General features: G+C 43.9%; 1 protein-coding gene across 1 annotated transcript in view; it reads left to right on the plus strand.

The window, feature by feature from the left end:
- Positions 1–242: 242 nt before the first annotated feature.
- Positions 243–19,882, plus strand: part of otogl (otogelin-like) — a 172,307-nt gene continuing 152,667 nt past the window's right edge. Inside the window, exons 1-18 of the mRNA XM_060923103.1 lie at positions 243–357; positions 515–577; positions 642–800; positions 1,464–1,559; positions 1,718–1,875; positions 1,972–1,993; positions 2,099–2,257; positions 3,048–3,143; positions 3,302–3,364; positions 3,937–3,999; positions 4,064–4,159; positions 4,696–4,791; positions 4,950–5,139; positions 5,271–5,362; positions 5,842–6,031; positions 9,514–9,559; positions 9,898–9,976; positions 13,429–13,521. Coding sequence (XP_060779086.1) covers positions 243–357; positions 515–577; positions 642–800; positions 1,464–1,559; positions 1,718–1,875; positions 1,972–1,993; positions 2,099–2,257; positions 3,048–3,143; positions 3,302–3,364; positions 3,937–3,999; positions 4,064–4,159; positions 4,696–4,791; positions 4,950–5,139; positions 5,271–5,362; positions 5,842–6,031; positions 9,514–9,559; positions 9,898–9,976; positions 13,429–13,521 — 1,876 coding nt within the window. The remainder of the gene's footprint in view (positions 358–514; positions 578–641; positions 801–1,463; positions 1,560–1,717; positions 1,876–1,971; positions 1,994–2,098; positions 2,258–3,047; positions 3,144–3,301; positions 3,365–3,936; positions 4,000–4,063; positions 4,160–4,695; positions 4,792–4,949; positions 5,140–5,270; positions 5,363–5,841; positions 6,032–9,513; positions 9,560–9,897; positions 9,977–13,428; positions 13,522–19,882) is intronic.

A 19,882-nucleotide genomic window follows, 5' to 3' on the forward strand; every position in this document is an offset into this window, starting at 1 on the left:
CTACACCACCGTGCCTCCCCCATGAGAGGGTGATTGAGGTTATTCTGATGGATGTTGTACCTGTGCTCAGGTAGAGACTCCACCCATGAAAGGATGATTGAGGTTATTATGATGGACACCATACCTCACTCAGATAGAGACTCCATCCATGAGAGCATGATTGAGGTTATTATGATGGATCTTGTACCTGTGCTCAGGTAGAGATTCCACCCATGAGAGGTTGATTGAGGTTATTATGATGGATGTTGTACCTGTGCTCAGGTAGAGACTCCACCCATGAGAGGTTGATTGAGATTATTATGATGGACACCATACCTCACTCAGATAGAGACTCCACCCATCAGAGGGTGATTGAGGGTATTATGATGGATGTTGTACCTGTGCTCAGGTAGAGACTCCACCCATGAAAGGTTGATTGAGGTTATTATGTGGACACCATACCTCACTCAGGTAGAGACTCCACCCATGAGAGCGTGATTGAGGTTATTATGATGGATGTTGTACCTGTGCTCAGGTAGAGATTCCACCCATGAGAGGTTGATTGAGGTTATTATGATGGACACCATACCTCACTCAGGTAGAGACTCCACCCATGAGAGCGTGATTGAGGTTATTATGATAGATGTTGTACCTGTGCTCAGGTAGAGATTCCACCCATGAAAGGTTGATTGAGGTTATTATGATGGACACCATACCTCACTCAGATAGAGACTCCACCCATGAAAGGGTGATTGAGGTTATTATGATGGACACCATACCTCACTCAGATAGAGACTCCACCCATCAGAGGGTGATTGAGGGTATTATGATGGACACCATACCTCACTCAGATAGAGACTCCACCCATGAGAGGGTGATTGAGGTTATTATGATGGATGTTGTACCTGTGCTCAGGTAGAGACTCCACCCATGAGAGGGTCTCATCTCATCTCATTATCTCTAGCCGCTTTATCCTGTTCTACATGGTCGCAGGCAAGCTGGAGCCTATCCCAGCTGACTACGGGCGAAAGGCGGGGTACACCCTGGACAAGTCGCCAGGTCATCACAGGGCTGACACATAGACACAGACAACCATTCACACTCACGGTCAATTTAGAGTCACCAGTTAACCTAACCTGCATGTCTTTGGACTGTGGGGGAAACCGGAGCACCCGGAGGAAACCCACGCGGACACAGGGAGAACATGCAAACTCCGCACAGAAAGGCCCTCGCCGGCCACGGGGCTCGAACCCGGACCTTCTTGCTGTGAGGTGACAGCGCTAACCACTACACCACCGTGCCGCCCCCATGAGAGGGTGATTGAGGTTATTCTGATGGATGTTGTACCTGTGCTCAGGTAGAGACTCCACCCATGAAAGGATGATTGAGGTTATTATGATGGACACCATACCTCACTCAGTTAGAGACTCCATCCATGAGAGCATGATTGAGGTTATTATGATGGATGTTGTACCCGTGCTCAGGTAGAGATTCCACCCATGAGAGGTTGATTGAGGTTATTATGATGGACACCATACCTCACTCAGATAGAGACTCCACCCATCAGAGGGTGATTGAGGGTATTATGATGGATGTTGTACCTGTGCTCAGGTAAAGATTCCACCCATGAGAGGTTGATTGAGGTTATTATGATGGACACCATACCTCACTCACATAGAGACTCGACCCATCAGAGGGTGATTGAGGTTCTTATGATGGATGTTGTACCTGTGCTCAGGTAGAGACTCCACCCATGAAAGGTTGATTGAGGTTATTATAATGGACACCATACCTCACTCAGATAGAGACTCCACCCATGAGAGCGTGATTGAGGTTATTATGATGGACACCATACCTCACTCAGATAGAGACTCCATCCATGAGAGCATGATTGAGGTTATTATGATGGATCTTGTACCTGTGCTCAGGTAGAGATTCCACCCATGAGAGGTTGATTAAGGTTATTATGATGGATGTTGTACCTGTGCTCAGGTAGAGACTCCACCCATGAGAGGTTGATTGAGGTTATTATGATGGACACCATACCTCACTCAGATAGAGACTCCACCCATCAGAGGGTGATTGAGGGTATTATGATGGATGTTGTACCTGTGCTCAGGTAGAGACTCCACCCATGAAAGGTTGATTGAGGTTATTATGATGGACACCATACCTCACTCAGATAGAGACTCCACCCATGAAAGGGTGATTGAGGTTATTATGATGGACACCATACCTCACTCAGATAGAGACTCCACCCATCAGAGGGTGATTGAGGGTATTATGATGGACACCATACCTCACTCAGATAGAGACTCCACCCATGAGAGGGTGATTGAGGTTATTATGATGGATGTTGTACCTGTGCTCAGGTAGAGACTCCACCCATGAGAGGGTCTCATCTCATCTCATTATCTCTAGCCGCTTTATCCTGTTCTACATGGTCGCAGGCAAGCTGGAGCCTATCCCAGCTGACTACGGGCGAAAGGCGGGGTACACCCTGGACAAGTCGCCAGGTCATCACAGGGCTGACACATAGACACAGACAACCATTCACACTCACGGTCAATTTAGAGTCACCAGTTAACCTAACCTGCATGTCTTTGGACTGTGGGGGAAACCGGAGCACCCGGAGGAAACCCACGCGGACACAGGGAGAACATGCAAACTCCGCACAGAAAGGCCCTCGCCGGCCACGGGGCTCGAACCCGGACCTTCTTGCTGTGAGGTGACAGCGCTAACCACTACACCACCGTGCCGCCCCCATGAGAGGGTGATTGAGGTTATTCTGATGGATGTTGTACCTGTGCTCAGGTAGAGACTCCACCCATGAAAGGATGATTGAGGTTATTATGATGGACACCATACCTCACTCAGTTAGAGACTCCATCCATGAGAGCATGATTGAGGTTATTATGATGGATGTTGTACCCGTGCTCAGGTAGAGATTCCACCCATGAGAGGTTGATTGAGGTTATTATGATGGACACCATACCTCACTCAGATAGAGACTCCACCCATCAGAGGGTGATTGAGGGTATTATGATGGATGTTGTACCTGTGCTCAGGTAGAGATTCCACCCATGAGAGGTTGATTGAGGTTATTATGATGGACACCATACCTCACTCAGATAGAGACTCCACCCATCAGAGAGTGATTGAGGGTATTATGATGGATGTTGTACCTGTGCTCAGCTAGAGATTCCACCCATGAGAGGTTGATTGAGGTTATTATGATGGACACCATACCTCACTCAGATAGAGACTCGACCCATCAGAGGGTGATTGAGGTTCTTATGATGGATGTTGTACCTGTGCTCAGGTAGAGATTCCACCCATGAAAGGTTGATTGAGGTTATTATGATGGACACCATACCTCACTCAGGTAGAGACTCCACCCATGAAAGGTTGATTGAGGTTATTATGATGGACACCATACCTCACTCAGATAGAGACTCCACCCATGAGAGGGTGATTGAGGTTATTATGATGGACACCATACCTCACTCAGATAGAGACTCCATCCATGAGAGCATGATTGAGGTTATTATGATGGATCTTGTACCTGTGCTCAGGTAGAGATTCCACCCATGAGAGGTTGATTGAGGTTATTATGATGGATGTTATATCTGTGCTCAGGTAGAGACTCCACCGATTAGAGGGTGATTGAGGTTATTATGATGCACACCATACTTCACTCAGATAGAGACTCCACCCATCAGAGGGTGATTGAGGGTATTATGATGGATGTTGTACCTGTGCTCAGGTAGAGACTCCACCCATGAGAGGGTGATTGAGGTTCTTATGATGGATGTTATATCTGTGCTCAGGTAGAGACTCCACCGATTAGAGGGTGATTGAGGTTATTATGATGCACACCATACCTCACTCAGATAGAGACTCCACCCATCAGAGGGTGATTGAGGGTATTATGATGGATGTTGTACCTGTGCTCAGGTAGAGACTCCACCCATGAAAGGTTGATTGAGGTTATTATGATGGACACCATACCTCACTCAGGTAGAGACTCCACCAATGAGAGCGTGATTGAGGTTATTATGATGGATGTTGTACCTGTGCTCAGGTAGAGATTCCACCCATAAGAGGTTGATTGAGGTTATTATGATGGACACCATACCTCACTCAGATAGAGACTCCACCCATCAGAGGGTGATTGAGGGTATTATGATGGACACCATACCTCACTCAGATAGAGACTCCACCCATGAGAGGGTGATTGAGGTTATTATGATGGATGTTGTACCTGTGCTCAGGTAGAGACTCCACCCATGAGAGGGTCTCATCTCATCTCATTATCTCTAGCCGCTTTATCCTGTTCTACATGGTCGCAGGCAAGCTGGAGCCTATCCCAGCTGACTACGGGCGAAAGGCGGGGTACACCCTGGACAAGTCGCCAGGTCATCACAGGGCTGACACATAGACACAGACAACCATTCACACTCACAGTCAATTTAGAGTCACCAGTTAACCTAACCTGTATGTCTTTGGACTGTGGGGGAAACCGGAGCACCCGGAGGAAACCCACGCGGACACAGGGAGAACATGCAAACTCCGCACAGAAAGGCCCTCGCCGGCCACGGGGCTCGAACCCGGACCTTCTTGCTGTGAGGCGACAGCGCTAACCACTACACCACCGTTCCGCCCCCATGAGAGGGTGATTGAGGTTATTCTGATGGATGTTGTACCTGTGCTCAGGTAGAGATTCCACCCATGAGAGGTTGATTGAGGTTATTATGATGGACACCATACCTCACTCAGATAGAGACTCCACCCATCAGAGGGTGATTGAGGGTATTATGATGGATGTTGTACCTGTGCTCAGGTAGAGATTCCACCCATGAGAGGTTGATTGAGGTTATTATGATGGACACCATACCTCACTCAGATAGAGACTCGACCCATCAGAGGGTGATTGAGGTTCTTATGATGGATGTTGTACCTGTGCTCAGGTAGAGACTCCACCCATGAAAGGTTGATTGAGGTTATTATGATGGACACCATACCTCACTCAGATAGAGACTCCACCCATGAGAGCATGATTGAGGTTATTATGATGGACACCATACCTCACTCAGATAGAGACTCCACCCATGAGAGCGTGATTGAGGTTATTATGATGGATGTTGTACCTGTGCTCAGGTAGAGACTCCAACCATGAGAGGTTGATTGAGGTTATTATGATGGACACCATACCTCACTCAGATAGAGACTCCATCCATGAGAGCATGATTGAGGTTATTATGATGGATCTTGTACCTGTGCTCAGGTAGAGATTCCACCCATGAGAGGTTGATTGAGGTTATTATGATGGACACCATACTTCACTCAGATAGAGACTCCACCCATCAGAGGGTGATTGAGGGTATTATGATGGATGTTGTACCTGTGCTCAGGTAGAGACTCCACCCATGAGAGTGTGATTGAGGTTATTATGATGGATGTTGTACCTGTGCTCAGGTAGAAACTCCACCCATGAGAGTGTGATTGAGGTTATGATGATGGATGTTGTACCTGTGCTCAGATAGAGACTCCACCCATGAGAGTGTGACTGAGGTTATTATGATGGATGTTGTACCTGTGCTCAGGTAGAAACTCCACCCATGAGAGTGTGATTGAAGTTATTATGATGGATGTTGTACCTGTGCTCAGGGAGAGACTCCACCCATGAGAGTGTGATTGAGGTTATTATGATGGATGTTGTACCTGTGCTCAGGTAGAGACTCCACCCATGAGAGTGTGATTGAGGTTATTATGATGGATTTTGTACCTGTGCTCAGATAGAGACTCCACCCATGAGAGGGTGATTGAGGTTATTATGATGGATGTTGTACCTGTGCTCAGGTAGAGACTCCATCCATGAAACGGTGATTGAGGTTATTATGATGGCCACCATACCTCACTCGGATAGAGACTCCACCCATGAGAGGGTGATTGAGGTTATTATGATGGACACCATACCTCACTCAGACAGAGACTCCACCCATGAGAGCGTGATTGAGGTTATTATGATGGATGTTGTACCTGTGCTCAGGTAGAGACTCCACCCATGAGAGGGTGATTGAGGTTATTATGATGGATGTTGTACCTGTGCTCAGGTAGAGACTCCACCCATGAGAGTGTGAATGAGGTTATTATGATGGATGTTATACCTGTGCTCCGGTAGAGACTCCACCGATTAGAGGGTGATTGAGGTTATTATGATGGACACCATACCTCACTCAGATAGAGACTCCACCCATGAGAGGGTGATTGAGGTTATTATGATGGACACCATACCTCACTCAGATAGAGACTCCACCCATGAGAGCGTGATTGAGGTTATTATGATGGATGTTGTACCTGTGCTCAGGTAGAGACTCCACCCATGATAGGGTGATTGAGGTTATTATGATGGATGTTGTACCTGTGCTCAGGTAGAGACTCCACCCATGAGAGTGTGATTGAGGTTATTATGATGGATGTTGTACCTGTGCTCAGGTAGAGACTCCACCCATGAAAGGGTGATTGAGGTTATTATGATGGACACCATACCTCACTCAGATAGAGACTCCACCCATGAGAGGGTGATTGAGGTTTTTTGATGGATGTTGTACCAGTGCTCAGGTAGAGACTCCACCCATGAGAGTGTGATTGAGGTTATTATGATGGATGTTGTACCTGTGCTCAGGTAGAAACTCCACCCATGAGAGTGTGATTGAGGTTATTATGATGGATGTTGTACCTGTGCTCAGGTAGAGACTCCACCCATGAGAGTGTGATTGAGGTTATTATGATGGATATTGTACCTGTGCTCAGGTAGAGACTCCACCCATGAGAGTGTGATTGAGGTTATTATGATGGACACCATACTTCACTCAGATAGAGACTCCACCCATGAGAGGGTGATTGAGGTTATTATGATGGACACCATACCTCACTCAGATAGAGACTCCACCAATGAGAGTGTGATTGAGGTTATTATGATGGATGTTGTATCTGTGCTCAGGTAGAGACTCCACCCATAAGAGGTTGACTGAGGTTATTATGATGGACACCATACTTCACTCAGATAGAGACTCCACCCATGAGAGGGTGATTGAGGTTATTATGATGGACACCATACCTCACTCAGATAGAGACTCCACCCATGAAAGGGTGATTGAGGTTATTATGATGGACACCATACTTCACTCAGATAGAGACTCCACCCATGAGAGGGTGATTGAGGTTATTATGATGGACACCATACCTCACTCAGATAGAGACTCCACCCATGAGAGCGTGATTGAGGTTATTATGATGGATGTTGTACCTGTGCTCAGGTAGAGACTCCACCCATGATAGGGTGATTGAGGTTATTATGATGGATGTTGTACCTGTGCTCAGGTAGAGACTCCACCCATGAGAGTGTGATTGAGGTTATTATGATGGATGTTGTACCTGTGCTCAGGTAGAGACTCCACCCATGAAAGGGTGATTGAGGTTATTATGATGGACACCATACCTCACTCAGATAGAGACTCCACCCATGAGAGGGTGATTGAGGTTTTTTGATGGATGTTGTACCAGTGCTCAGGTAGAGACTCCACCCATGAGAGTGTGATTGAGGTTATTATGATGGATGTTGTACCTGTGCTCAGGTAGAAACTCCACCCATGAGAGTGTGATTGAGGTTATTATGATGGATGTTGTACCTGTGCTCAGGTAGAGACTCCACCCATGAGAGTGTGATTGAGGTTATTATGATGGATATTGTACCTGTGCTCAGGTAGAGACTCCACCCATGAGAGTGTGATTGAGGTTATTATGATGGACACCATACTTCACTCAGATAGAGACTCCACCCATGAGAGGGTGATTGAGGTTATTATGATGGACACCATACCTCACTCAGATAGAGACTCCACCAATGAGAGTGTGATTGAGGTTATTATGATGGATGTTGTATCTGTGCTCAGGTAGAGACTCCACCCATAAGAGGTTGACTGAGGTTATTATGATGGACACCATACTTCACTCAGATAGAGACTCCACCCATGAGAGGGTGATTGAGGTTATTATGATGGACACCATACCTCACTCAGATAGAGACTCCACCCATGAAAGGGTGATTGAGGTTATTATGATGGATGTTGTACCTGTGCTCAGGTAGAGACTCCACCCATGAGAGTGTGATTGAGGTTATTATGATGGATGTTGTACCTGTGCTCAGGTAGAGACTCCACCCATGAGAGCGTGATTGAGGTTATTATGATGGATGTTGTACCTGTGCTCAGATAGAGACTCCACCCATGAGAGTGTGATTGAGGTTATTATGATGGATGTTGTACCTGTGCTCAGGTAGAGAGAGTTGCTCCACTTTTGCTGAAGATGGGAATTGGCCGCGAGCCTTTCAGGATAAAAGCTCATCCCAGCGCCTGACCCTGATTTAAACTCAGCGCTTTTTTCATCCTGCTCCCTCAGAGCTGACCGCCGCTTGAACGAAAACCTGAGAGAACAAAAAGGAAAGGAAAAAAATGGCTTCATAATTTTAACGTGTTTCCATTCGGACACCGCCCTGAGATGAACGAACAGCGGAAAGTGAAGCTGTTTTCTCTCTGGACGCTTTTTTTCCTCAGACTGGTCGTATTTCCAGGTATGACACAGATGCTACATTTCTGACGCATTAGTTTACAGACCCTTAATTAGCATATTAGCATAAACACAATTTTATTTGCAGCTCATTTAGCATATAAATTAAAATACTAAAGCTATTAAATATTTTCTATCAAGGTCTTTGCTTTAAATTTGACCAAATTTGATACTTACACAATTATGGCACTTTTATAAACTTTGTATGTTTCTTTATTGGTTAGTTTGTTTCAAATTGTCTTGTCCCTCAGTGATTCACTCAAAAATTATTTCCTGTTTGATAGGATTCCTTTGCCAGGTCTCAAAAACAGAAAATAGCTTGAATAGGTAAGTACTTGAATAAATGTTTGTAAGGTGTTTTTTATTTTATTTTATGTAACTTTATAGAGTAATTTGTATTTAAGAATTAATAAAGGAGTGTTTGTTTTTTTTTTTTGCATCGTTAAGCTCCACTGATGAATTGAGTAAAGGTCAGTGGAGAGAACGTTCTAGAAAAAACTGCACATCAGTGATACATGTGATGTTTTTTATCCTATTCTGGGCACGTTTGAAAGTTTTCAGGTTGTAAATGAGAATATGTTGAATCTCATGGGAGTGTGTGTGTGTGTGTGTGTGTGTGTGTGAGAGAGAGAGAGAGAGACAGAGAGATCACTTTGACAGTCAGTTCAATTGGCCCTTATTATAAAGTTTATCACAGAGAAATTAGCCCTTATTATAAAGTTTGCCGATTAATCCTGGAAAGTCAGTGATAATGCGAGGCTTTGAATTGAAATGCGACTTTCTTCAGCATCACCGTACTCCTTCATTAACGTTTCTGTGTGGCATCTTAAGTAGATCTAATGGTGCGGCGCTCCCACCATCACTGTGCTTTTAATACTGCTCTCTTTGTGTTACTCCTAAAAGGAGAGTTAATGCACTGCGCCAGAAACGAGATCTCTTCCGTGAGGAGGTGAGTACACCTAAGAGAAAATGTCTAGGGAGAGAGTGGAGCAACCACACACACACACACACACACACACACACACACACACACACACACACACGTAGTCCTCAAGTCCTGAACTATTCTGCATGTTGACAAAGCTGTCTTTGTAAACTTAGCACAAATGCAATGGCACTAAGAGCCCAACTCCCAAACGTCTGTAGCCGTCACACCATTTTAAGGAAACACTGACTCAGTCTTACAAATCTGACTCTGCACTCAGGAATCGAACATGACCCTGTGACATCCGTTCAGCTCGAACCAAAAAGAATGTTTCTGTGTTTATACGTCATTTCCATCCGCAGACCGTCAGTGCAGTGTTGTCTGATTCATCTCTCCGTCGAAGTGTCCTGCGTAATTATACAACTCGAGATGCATCTACAGGTAACACACATACATTCTCTCACTGAAAATGATGTACTGTATACTTTGGTCACATATTATTGAGTGCAGAAGTTTATTCCACCAACAAACCACCAGCAAGACATTTAGTATGTTAACTCAGCCCCCTCTTCTGAAATGTTCCTGATGCTCCTCAGCTGTATGCCCCCACACTCATTCATTACTTTCTTCAAATCAGGCCTGGAGACCAAAAAAAGAGCATAGAATATGAATTCATACCTCATACCTGACTTCTCTGACAAGTCCTTTTAAATGTCATAAGAGATGAGATGCAAAAATGTCTTACAGGACGTAATGAAATCTTTACCAACATGTCAGTCCAGTCTGAATAGGGTTTAAGATTATTATCAGTATGTTTTCGGTCTAGTAAACACAATTGAAATTGAAACTTAAAGTAGTTTGAATCACTCACTGCTGCTGAGGATGGTTTCACATGGATAGTCTTTAGATTGCCATGAGATGTCCATGGATGGCTGGATGGATGGATGGATTCACTTGCACTTGCTAAAACCAGCTTATTCTCACATCTCATTCATTATTCAGTAGGTAACGTGACCTGGATACTAAAGATTTATGTTGGGATCAGACTACACGAATTCAGCCTGATTTTGACAAGGCTGACAAATTCCCAGTGTCAGGCCTGAATATGAATGTCCAGAGTGACAAACAGGCTTTGTAGTGTGACATTACAGGCATTTGGCAGATGCTCATATCCAGAGCAACATACAACATACCCAGAGCAACCTGGGGAGCAGTCAGGGGTTAGGTGCCTTGCTCAAGGGCACTTCAGCCATTCCTGCTGGTCCAGGGACTCAAACCGGTGACCTTTTGATCCCAAAGCCATTAGGCCATGGCTTCTCCATCCGGCATAATAGAAGAACAGTGATGTGGCGTCTGGGATGGCCTAAAAAAAAAAAGTCTTGCGTGTCAGAATTTTTTGTATTTTCTCGCCTAGTTTGACAACTCATATGACATGTTCCTTGACGTTCCTTCTCTAGCCATGATTGACAATTTCTTGAACCTCCTCCCTGTTGTAAACTAAGATTGGTCATGGTCAAGCTTGTCATGTTGCCAGTCTCCTGACCAAGACACAACAAGAATTTACAGCACTATGATTGCCGAATCTGACACGTTGACCATCGTGAAACACAAAAATATCACAGTCTGATCCTGGCATTAAAGCTGAAGTCAGTAATGACTCTGATGCTTGGACTGAAGATCCTTTCAGCACATTCGGCACTGCTTGATTTTGTACTATGTCGTCGTGAAAGAGTAATGACTTATTATCCCACAATCTGGTGTCACCCAGAAGAAGATTGAGTCCCTTTTGAGTCTCAATGTCATCTCAGGCAGTTGTTCCTTGCTGCCGTCACCTTCGGCTTGCTTATTAGAGATCTAAATCTACAACCCCGATTCCAAAAAAGTTGGGACAAAGTACAAATTGTAAATAAAAACGGAATGCAATAATTTACAAATCTCAAAAACTGATATTGTATTCACAGTAGAACATAGACAACATATCAAATGTCGAAAGTGAGACATTTTGAAATTTCTTGCCAAATATTGGCTCATTTGAAATTTCATGACAGCAACACATCTCAAAAAAGTTGGGACAGGGGCAATAAGAGGCTGGAAAAGTTAAAAGTACAAAAAAGGAACAGCTGGAGGACCAAATTGCAACTCATTAGGTCAATTGGCAATAGGTCATTAACATGACTGGGTATAAAAAGAGCATCTTGGAATGGCAGCGGCTCTCAGAAGTAAAGATGGGAAGAGGATCACCAATCCCCCTAATTCTGCGCCGACAAATAGTGGAGCAATATCAGAAAGGAGTTCGACAGTGTAAAATTGCAAAGAGTTTGAACATATCATCTACAGTGCATAATATCATCAAAAGATTCAGAGAATCTGGAAGAATCTCTGTGCGTAAGGGTCAAGGCCGGAAAACCATACTGGGTGCCCGTGATCTTCGAGCCCTTAGACGGCACTGCATCACATACAGGCATGCTTCTGTATTGGGAATCACAAAATGGGCTCAGGAATATTTCCAGAGAACATTATCTGTGAACACAATTCACCGTGCTATCCGCCGTTGCCAGCTAAAACTCTATAGTTCAAAGAAGAAGCCGAATCTAAACATGATCCAGAAGCGCAGGCGTCTTCTCTGGGCCAAGGCTCATTTAAAATGGACTGTGGCAAAGTGGAAAACTGTTCTGTGGTCAGACGAATCAAAATTTGAAGTTCTTTATGGAAATCAGGGACGCCGTGCCATTCGGACTAAAGAGGAGAAGGACGACCCAAGTTATCAGCGCTCAGTTCAGAAGCCTGCATCTCTGATGGTATGGGGTTGCATTAGTGCGTGTGGCATGGGCAGCTTACACATCTGGAAAGACACCATCAATACTGAAAGGTATATCCAGGCTCTAGAGCAACATATGCTCCCATCCAGACGATGTCTCTTTCAGGGAAGACCTTGCATTTTCCAACATGACAATGCCAAACCACATACTGCATCAATTACAGCATCATGGCTGCGTAGAAGAAGGGTCCGGGTACTGAACTGGCCAGCCTGCAGTCCAGATCTTTCACCCATAGAAAACATTTGGCGCATCATAAAACGGAAGATACGACAAAAAAGACCTAAGACAGTTGAGCAACTAGAATCCTACATTAGACAAGAATGGGTTAACATTCCTATCCCTAAACTTGAGCAACTTGTCTCCTCAGTCCCCAGACGTTTACAGACTGTTGTAAAGAGAAAAGGGGATGTTTCACAGTGGTAAACATGGCCTTGTCCCAACTTTTTTGAGATGTGTTGTTGTCATGAAATTTAAAATGACCTAATTTTTCTCTTTAAATGATACATTTTCTCAGTTTAAACATTTGATATGTAATCTATGTTCTATCCTGAATAAAATATGGAATTTTGAAACTTCCACATCATTGTATTCCGTTTTTATTTACAATTTGTACTTTGTCCCAACTTTTTTGGATTCGGGGTTGTAAATCCATATCCTGATTTTTGGAAAGACATCCTTTGCAATGTCTATTATTAAAAGAGCTATATCAATAAAATCAAATTGAATTAAAGGAAATACGAAATTAATATTCATAACTGGTTTATAAGAACATTATATATATTATATAATTTTTATGATTTGTAGTAATCTCTTAGATATATAATATTTAAGAGGTATGCTTTTCTACAAACATATTTTAATCTTTTACATACAAAGCATCGAGGTGCTAAATAAAGATTGTTATTCAACCACATGAACAGTATAGAAACATCATAACCATGAGATATAGTAAAACTGTAATAAATATAGTAACCTTAAAGTAATATAATGGTATTATATACTATGAACAGTAGTTACCAAGTACCAAAGTATTGCAGTCCCGTACATCTGTGTGTTTGTGATTGGTGTTTGTAGAGTATTGCGGGTGTCTTAATGGTGGCTGGTGTCAGGAGGGGGGGCAGTGTGACTGTGCACAGTTCCAGGCTCTGGGAGATCGCTGCCAGATCAGTGAGTAACACACACACACCAACAAGATAAAGCTGTTGATTCTGAGGCACAAAAGAACAATTTAAATGATTTCCTTATTGAGGAAACTTCTTCCAGAAACACAAAATTGTTGATTCTTCTGAAACCTATTGTAAATTTCAAAATCAGCACAAAAGCTCAAGAGCTCATAATTATGCAAAATCTAGCAACCCAATTTCCATGAAACCTGGTGGAAGGGTGTAGCATGGGTCAAGATAGAACCCATTAAGTTTTGCAGAGGATCCGTGTCATCGGATGGATCCACGAATTTATTATCCCTTTGTTAACAATGTGAGATAAGCCAAACATCTTAAACTCCCAGCCAATCCCAGCTGACTATGGGCGAGAGGCAGGGTACACCCTGGACGAGTCGCCAGGTCATTGCAGGGCTGACACATATAGAGACACACAACTATTCACACTCTCATTCACACCTACAGTCAATTTAGAGCCACCAATTAGCCTAACCTGCATGTCTTTGGACTGTGGGGGAAACCGGAGCACCCGGAGGGATCCCACACAGACACGGGGGGGAACATGCAAACTCCACACAGAAAGGCCCCTGTCAGCCACTGGGCTTGAACCAGGAACCTTCTTGCTGTGAGGCAACAGTGTTAACCACTACACCACCGTGCTTCCCCTTAAAATCCAGTAGATGATAACCCAGCAAGTTCAATAGTGGCAAAACATAACCAATGTAGAAATACGATGACCTTCATATTACAGTCCATATTCACGGGTACCAGTAATCCTCTAGGATGTCCATGTAGACACATAATTCTAATAATTTTAGAAATATATCTAGACATATAAAGTGGTTGCGGTTGCAGATTTGCATATCATAGAATAGAAGAGCCAACTGTTGTCCATGGTGGAGGTCTGCGCGCTCTCTGAGTGCCCTTCTACGTAGTTTCTTTTGAGAACATGACTCTTAAGGACTATTAAGAAAAGATGAGAAATAAAAATTTTAAATATTATTTACAGTTATGTCTATTTATACCCCCTGATAGTATCCATGGTATTGGTGTAACTTACAATACCTGCACTGTCATTATAAATGAAACACTGATTACCCATGATGCATCACTTTAAAGTCTTAAGTTGAAAAACATCCAATGTTAAACTGAAGTAGGTTATTCTTCTATTACTTTTTCTCTCATTTTATGAACCCCATCCAACCCAGCAACCCCCCTCCATGTTTTACACTATTAATTATCATGAAGTACTAATTCCTCAAAACGTGATGATATCGTGCACTGTTAAGTGATTTTCATTATTCATTCATTATCATTATACTCTGAAGGCCTGTAGTGATTAAGTTTAAAAAGACTTGAAAGTGAGAACAATGTACATTTGTTTTATTAACATAATATTGTGTAAATGTTTTAACACCATGTTTTATAAGTCCATATTAAAGCACAGAGTTACACGTTTTCAGCCCTTGTTAATAGCTTTAGATATTTTAGCCAAATGCGGAACCTTAGACAGATGTCCTTATGCTGCCCTCCAAATGGGACAGACTTTATCTTGGGAGCACAAATACTGCAAAAATACAGACTATCTAGAAAACCTCCTTCCTAGTAGAACCTAGGCACTGTGATCAAGTTTTGAAGCAAAAAAGTGTCAAAAAGCTTGAATAACTTGTTTTTTACTTTAATCAATTATCAATGCACATATAGTCCATTACTGACAAATATACAGACAGTATATTATTCCTCTGTAGCTTCCTTCTGAACTCCAATAAGATGATTATTCAGGTTCTTCAAAAATGATGATAAAACCTTATTTTCAAAAATGGGAAACTCGCAGTATAGTTACACATACAGTTGAGTGTCAATGTTTTCACCCCCACCCAAGTTTTCTGGGTGGGCCTATTTCACAAAATGTGTTAAAATTGTTTCCTGCTATAAGCAGGAACAAATGTAAGAAAATAAAAGACCAGCTGTTCAGAGGATTCTCAGCTTAAAATTACACAAACAAAGGCTGGACAGGTTTCTAATGAGTATTTAGAGTAATACTTATTTAGAAAAGAAAATGCAAAATTTTTAATCAATATATTTCAAAATTTTTCTTTTGTTGGAACACATTTGATACGCATACAGTGAATGTCTCATCAGCAGTGAAATATTTTTTCCTTTTATTATTGTTTTTTTTTTTTCCTTTTTCCTTTCTCACACCACTAGTGGACGTAGTGCCACTACCAATTTTTGTTGTTTGTTGCTGTCTTTTGTGAGCAATTGTCCTTATTTAGTTCTGTCCTTATTCTCTTCTATTTTATTTTATTCTATTCTATCCACATTCACTGGATATGAGCAATTGCACGTACGAGTACTCTACTACTCGGCTATCAGCTCATATACCGTGAGTAGAGAAAAACAAAATGGCGGCACATGTTGCTGAACCAACCAAGGACGAAATAAAAACTCGACTCGAAAACAAAACCCCCCAAAATACAAAAAAAGTGACAAAATAAGAATGTACCTTTTTAAAAATTTTTTTCAAGAATTATTGTTATTACAGCATTTTTCACAAATTGCTACTGTCATTTCGCTGGTTTGTTTACATTTTAAGCAGAAATGATTTTGTCTGACATTTTCTATGAAGTTTTTATTTCATAGAAATGGACCCCGGTTATGGACCTCTGGTGACTCGCGCCTTCACAACAACAATAAACATAGGAGCATTTTTTGTCAACATTTATCTTATTTAAAAAAAAAAGATTTATTTATAAGATTATCAAAAATCTTAATTTTTGCCAGCGTTTCTCAGGAGAATAGCATTAATTTTACATCATGGATAGTGATAACGACAGTGTTCACAGCGAAAGCAAGTTTTACTACCCTGAGGAAGAAGTAGTAAAGGAAAACATTTCAGGAGAAAGCTAAAAACCTGTAACTGTTGCTAACGCCGAGCCAAAACATGGCTGAATCCTGAATGACTCCTATTTGTATAAATAGTGGACTACATAGGTGGCAAAATGTAATTTTTTTTTCCTGTCATGGAAGTGCACTTGTATACCGAGGAGGAAGCAATTTGCATTACAGCCGTGAACGAGGATTCAAAATGGCGTCTCGGCTCGGTTTTCTCTTTCAAGCGCTCTCGTTTTCTGTTTGAATTTGGGAAAGAAAAAAAAATTATTTACCAGCTTAAGGTCAGTCCGTATGGTGAAAATACTGTGACCTCAGCCTTGAATACTGACCTCGGCCCAGAGGGCCTCGGTCAGTATTTTCAAGACCTCGGTCATGGTATTTCACGATACGGACCTCCCAGCTGGTAAATAACATGTATTTATTTTTTTTGCGGTCCAAATCCTGCGCTCTGATTGGCTGGCGAGCGGATCCGTATCCTACGGTACGGACCCCAGTTACGGACCTCTGGTGACTCGCTCGTTCAGAACAACAACAAACATAGTAGCATTTTTTGTCAACATTTATCTTTTTTTTTATAATATTTATTTATAAGATTATCAAAAATCTTATACATTTTTGCCAGCATTTCTCAGGAAAATAGCATTAATTTTACAGCATGGATAGCGATAATGACAGTCTTCACAGTGAAAGCAAAGAAATAAAATAAAACATTTTAGGAGAAAGCTAAAACCTGTAATTTGCTAACACCGAGCAAAAACATGGCTGAATCCTGATTGACTCCTGTTTGTACAAACAGGGGACTACATAGGCAGCAAAATGTAGTTTTTTTTTTTCCTGCCGTGGAAGTGCACTTGTATACCGAGGAGGAAGCCATTTGCATTACAGCCGTGAATGCGGATTCAAAATCACATTAATTTTACAGCATGGACAACGATAACGACAGTGTTCACAGCGAAAGCGAGTTTTACTACCCTGAGGAAGACAAAATAAAATAACATTTCAGGAGAAAGCTAAAAACCTCTAACTTGCTAACGCTGAGCAAAAACATGGCTGAATCCTGAATGACTCTGTAGCAAGTGTTCTAGGTGGGTGGAGCACAGAAGCACGGCAGGCCAGAACGGAGTTCTCAAAAACCCGTTTATTTCAGCTTTTCAGCCTTAACTACACATACACACACAAGTCTCCAGGTTGGGGAGTAGCTCCCTTCCTCCGCTCTCCCTCTCCTCTTATAGGGCGCGGTCACTGGGGAAGACACACAAACACAGGTTAATTCCCATTAGGTGCAGTGATTTCCGCCACTTACCTTCCCTGACTCCGCCCTCTATTCACAGACTGACGCTTGACCACGCCCCCACTGCCACATACCCCCACCGCCCAACTCAGGCCGGGCAGCCGTCCGGCCTGCAGCCGACTCCCCCCCCCGATGGGAGAGGAAGTCCGCCACAACCATCTGCGCCCCCGGCCTGTGGACCACCTCGAACTTAAACGGCTGGAGTGCCAGATACCAACGGGTGATCCGCGCGTTGGCATCCTTCATGCGGTGGAGCCACTGCAGGGGTGCGTGGTCCGACCAGAGGGTGAAAGGGCGCCCCAGCAGATAGTAGCGGAGGGCGAGAACCGCCCACTTGATGGTGAGGCATTCCTTCTCTATGGTGCTGTACCTGCCCTCGCGCACCGACAGCTTGCGGCTGATGTACAGCACTGGACGGTCCTCCCCCTCCCCCTCCTGGGACAGAACAGCCCCCAGCCCTCTGTCCGATGCGTCTGTCTGTAAAACAAAGGGGAGAGAAAAGTCAGGGGAGTGTAACAGTGGCCCCCCACACAGTGCAGCCTTTACCTTAGAAAAAGTCCGCTGGCATTGCTCCATCCACTGGACCGGATCTGGTGCCCCATTTTTAGTGAGCTCAGTCAGCGGGCTGGTGACGTCCGAATAATTAGGTATAAACCTACAATAGTAGCCAGCCAGTCCCAGGAACTGCCTCACCCCCTTTTTGGTCTTGGGCCTTGGGCAGGCTGCAATCGCTGCCATCTTATTGATTTGGGGATGCACCCGCCCATTGCCCAAGTGGAAGCCCAGATACCGTACTTCCACCCGCCCAATCACACACTTCTTCAGGTTGGTTGTGAGCCCCGCTCGCCTCAGTGACCCCAGGACGGCCCTCAGGTGTTTTAGGTGCCACGGCCAGTCATTACTATAGATAATGTCATCTAAGTATGCGGCCGCATAGGTGGCGTGGGGGTGGAGGACCCTATCCATAAGCCGCTGGAACGTGGCGGGCGCCCCAAACAGCCCAAACGGAAGTGTGACGAACTGGTGTAAGCCAAACGGTGTGGAAAAGGCTGTTTTCTCTCGGGATAGTGGAGTCAAGGGGATCTGCCAATATCCCTTTGTCAAATCCAGTGCTGAATAAAAACAAGCCGTGCCAAGTTGATTGAGCAACTAGTCAATACGAGGCATGGGGTACGCGTCAAATTTAGACACCGCGTTGACTTTTCTATAGTCCACACAGAACCAGACCGACCTGTCGACCTTGGGAACCAAGACCACCGGACTGCTCCAGTCACTGTGGGACTCCTCGACAATGCCCGTTTTGAGCATGGCCTCGAGTTCTTCCCGAACCACCTTTTTCTTGTGTTCGGGCCATTTATCCCAGTTACATGCGTGCGTGTGTCCTCGCTTACAAATTTTTTAATTGTTTTTGACGGTGCGATTAAACCGTTCGACTAAGCCGTCCGTTTGTGGGTGATAAACGCTGGTGCGGATCGGCTTGATTCCCAATAACCCATACAGTTCGCGCAGTGTGCGTGACATGAACGTAGTGCCTTGATCAGTCAGAATCTCTTTGGGGATTCCAACGTGGGAGATGACGTGGAAGAGTGCTTCCGCAATACTATGTGTGGAGATATTGCGAAGCAGCACTGCTTCCGGATATCGCGTTGCATAGTCCACCAGAACTAAAATAAAGCGATACCCTCGTGTTGACCGATCTAATGGCCCGATGAGATCCATCCCAATTCTTTCGAACGGGGTCTCGATTAATGGTAGAGGGTGCAAAGGCGCTTTTGGAAAGGCCGCTGGATTTACTAACTGGCATTTGCGGCACGCCGTACACCACCTACGGACATCGCCGCGAATCCCTGGCCAATAGAACCGGGCCATTATTTGGGCTAGTGTCTTATCCTGCCCTAAGTGTCCAGCCATGGGATTAAAGTGAGCCGCCTGGAATACCAATTCCCGGCGGCTCTTTGGGATCAAAAGTTGGGTTATTTGTTCCTTAGTTTGAGTGTCCTGCGTCACTGGGTATAACCTATCCTTAATAATGGAAAAATAGGGGAAAGACGGGGTGGCGTTTGACTGGAGCGTTTGACCATCGATTACTCTCACTTGGTCAAACGCATGCCACAGAGACTCGTCTCGCGATTGCTCTAACGGAAAATCTGCGAGGGATTCCCCGAGACAGGGAGGAGGAGCC

The sequence above is a fragment of the Neoarius graeffei genome, chromosome 6, assembly GCF_027579695.1.
Source record: "Neoarius graeffei isolate fNeoGra1 chromosome 6, fNeoGra1.pri, whole genome shotgun sequence".
NCBI classification, from domain to species: domain Eukaryota; kingdom Metazoa; phylum Chordata; class Actinopteri; order Siluriformes; family Ariidae; genus Neoarius; species Neoarius graeffei.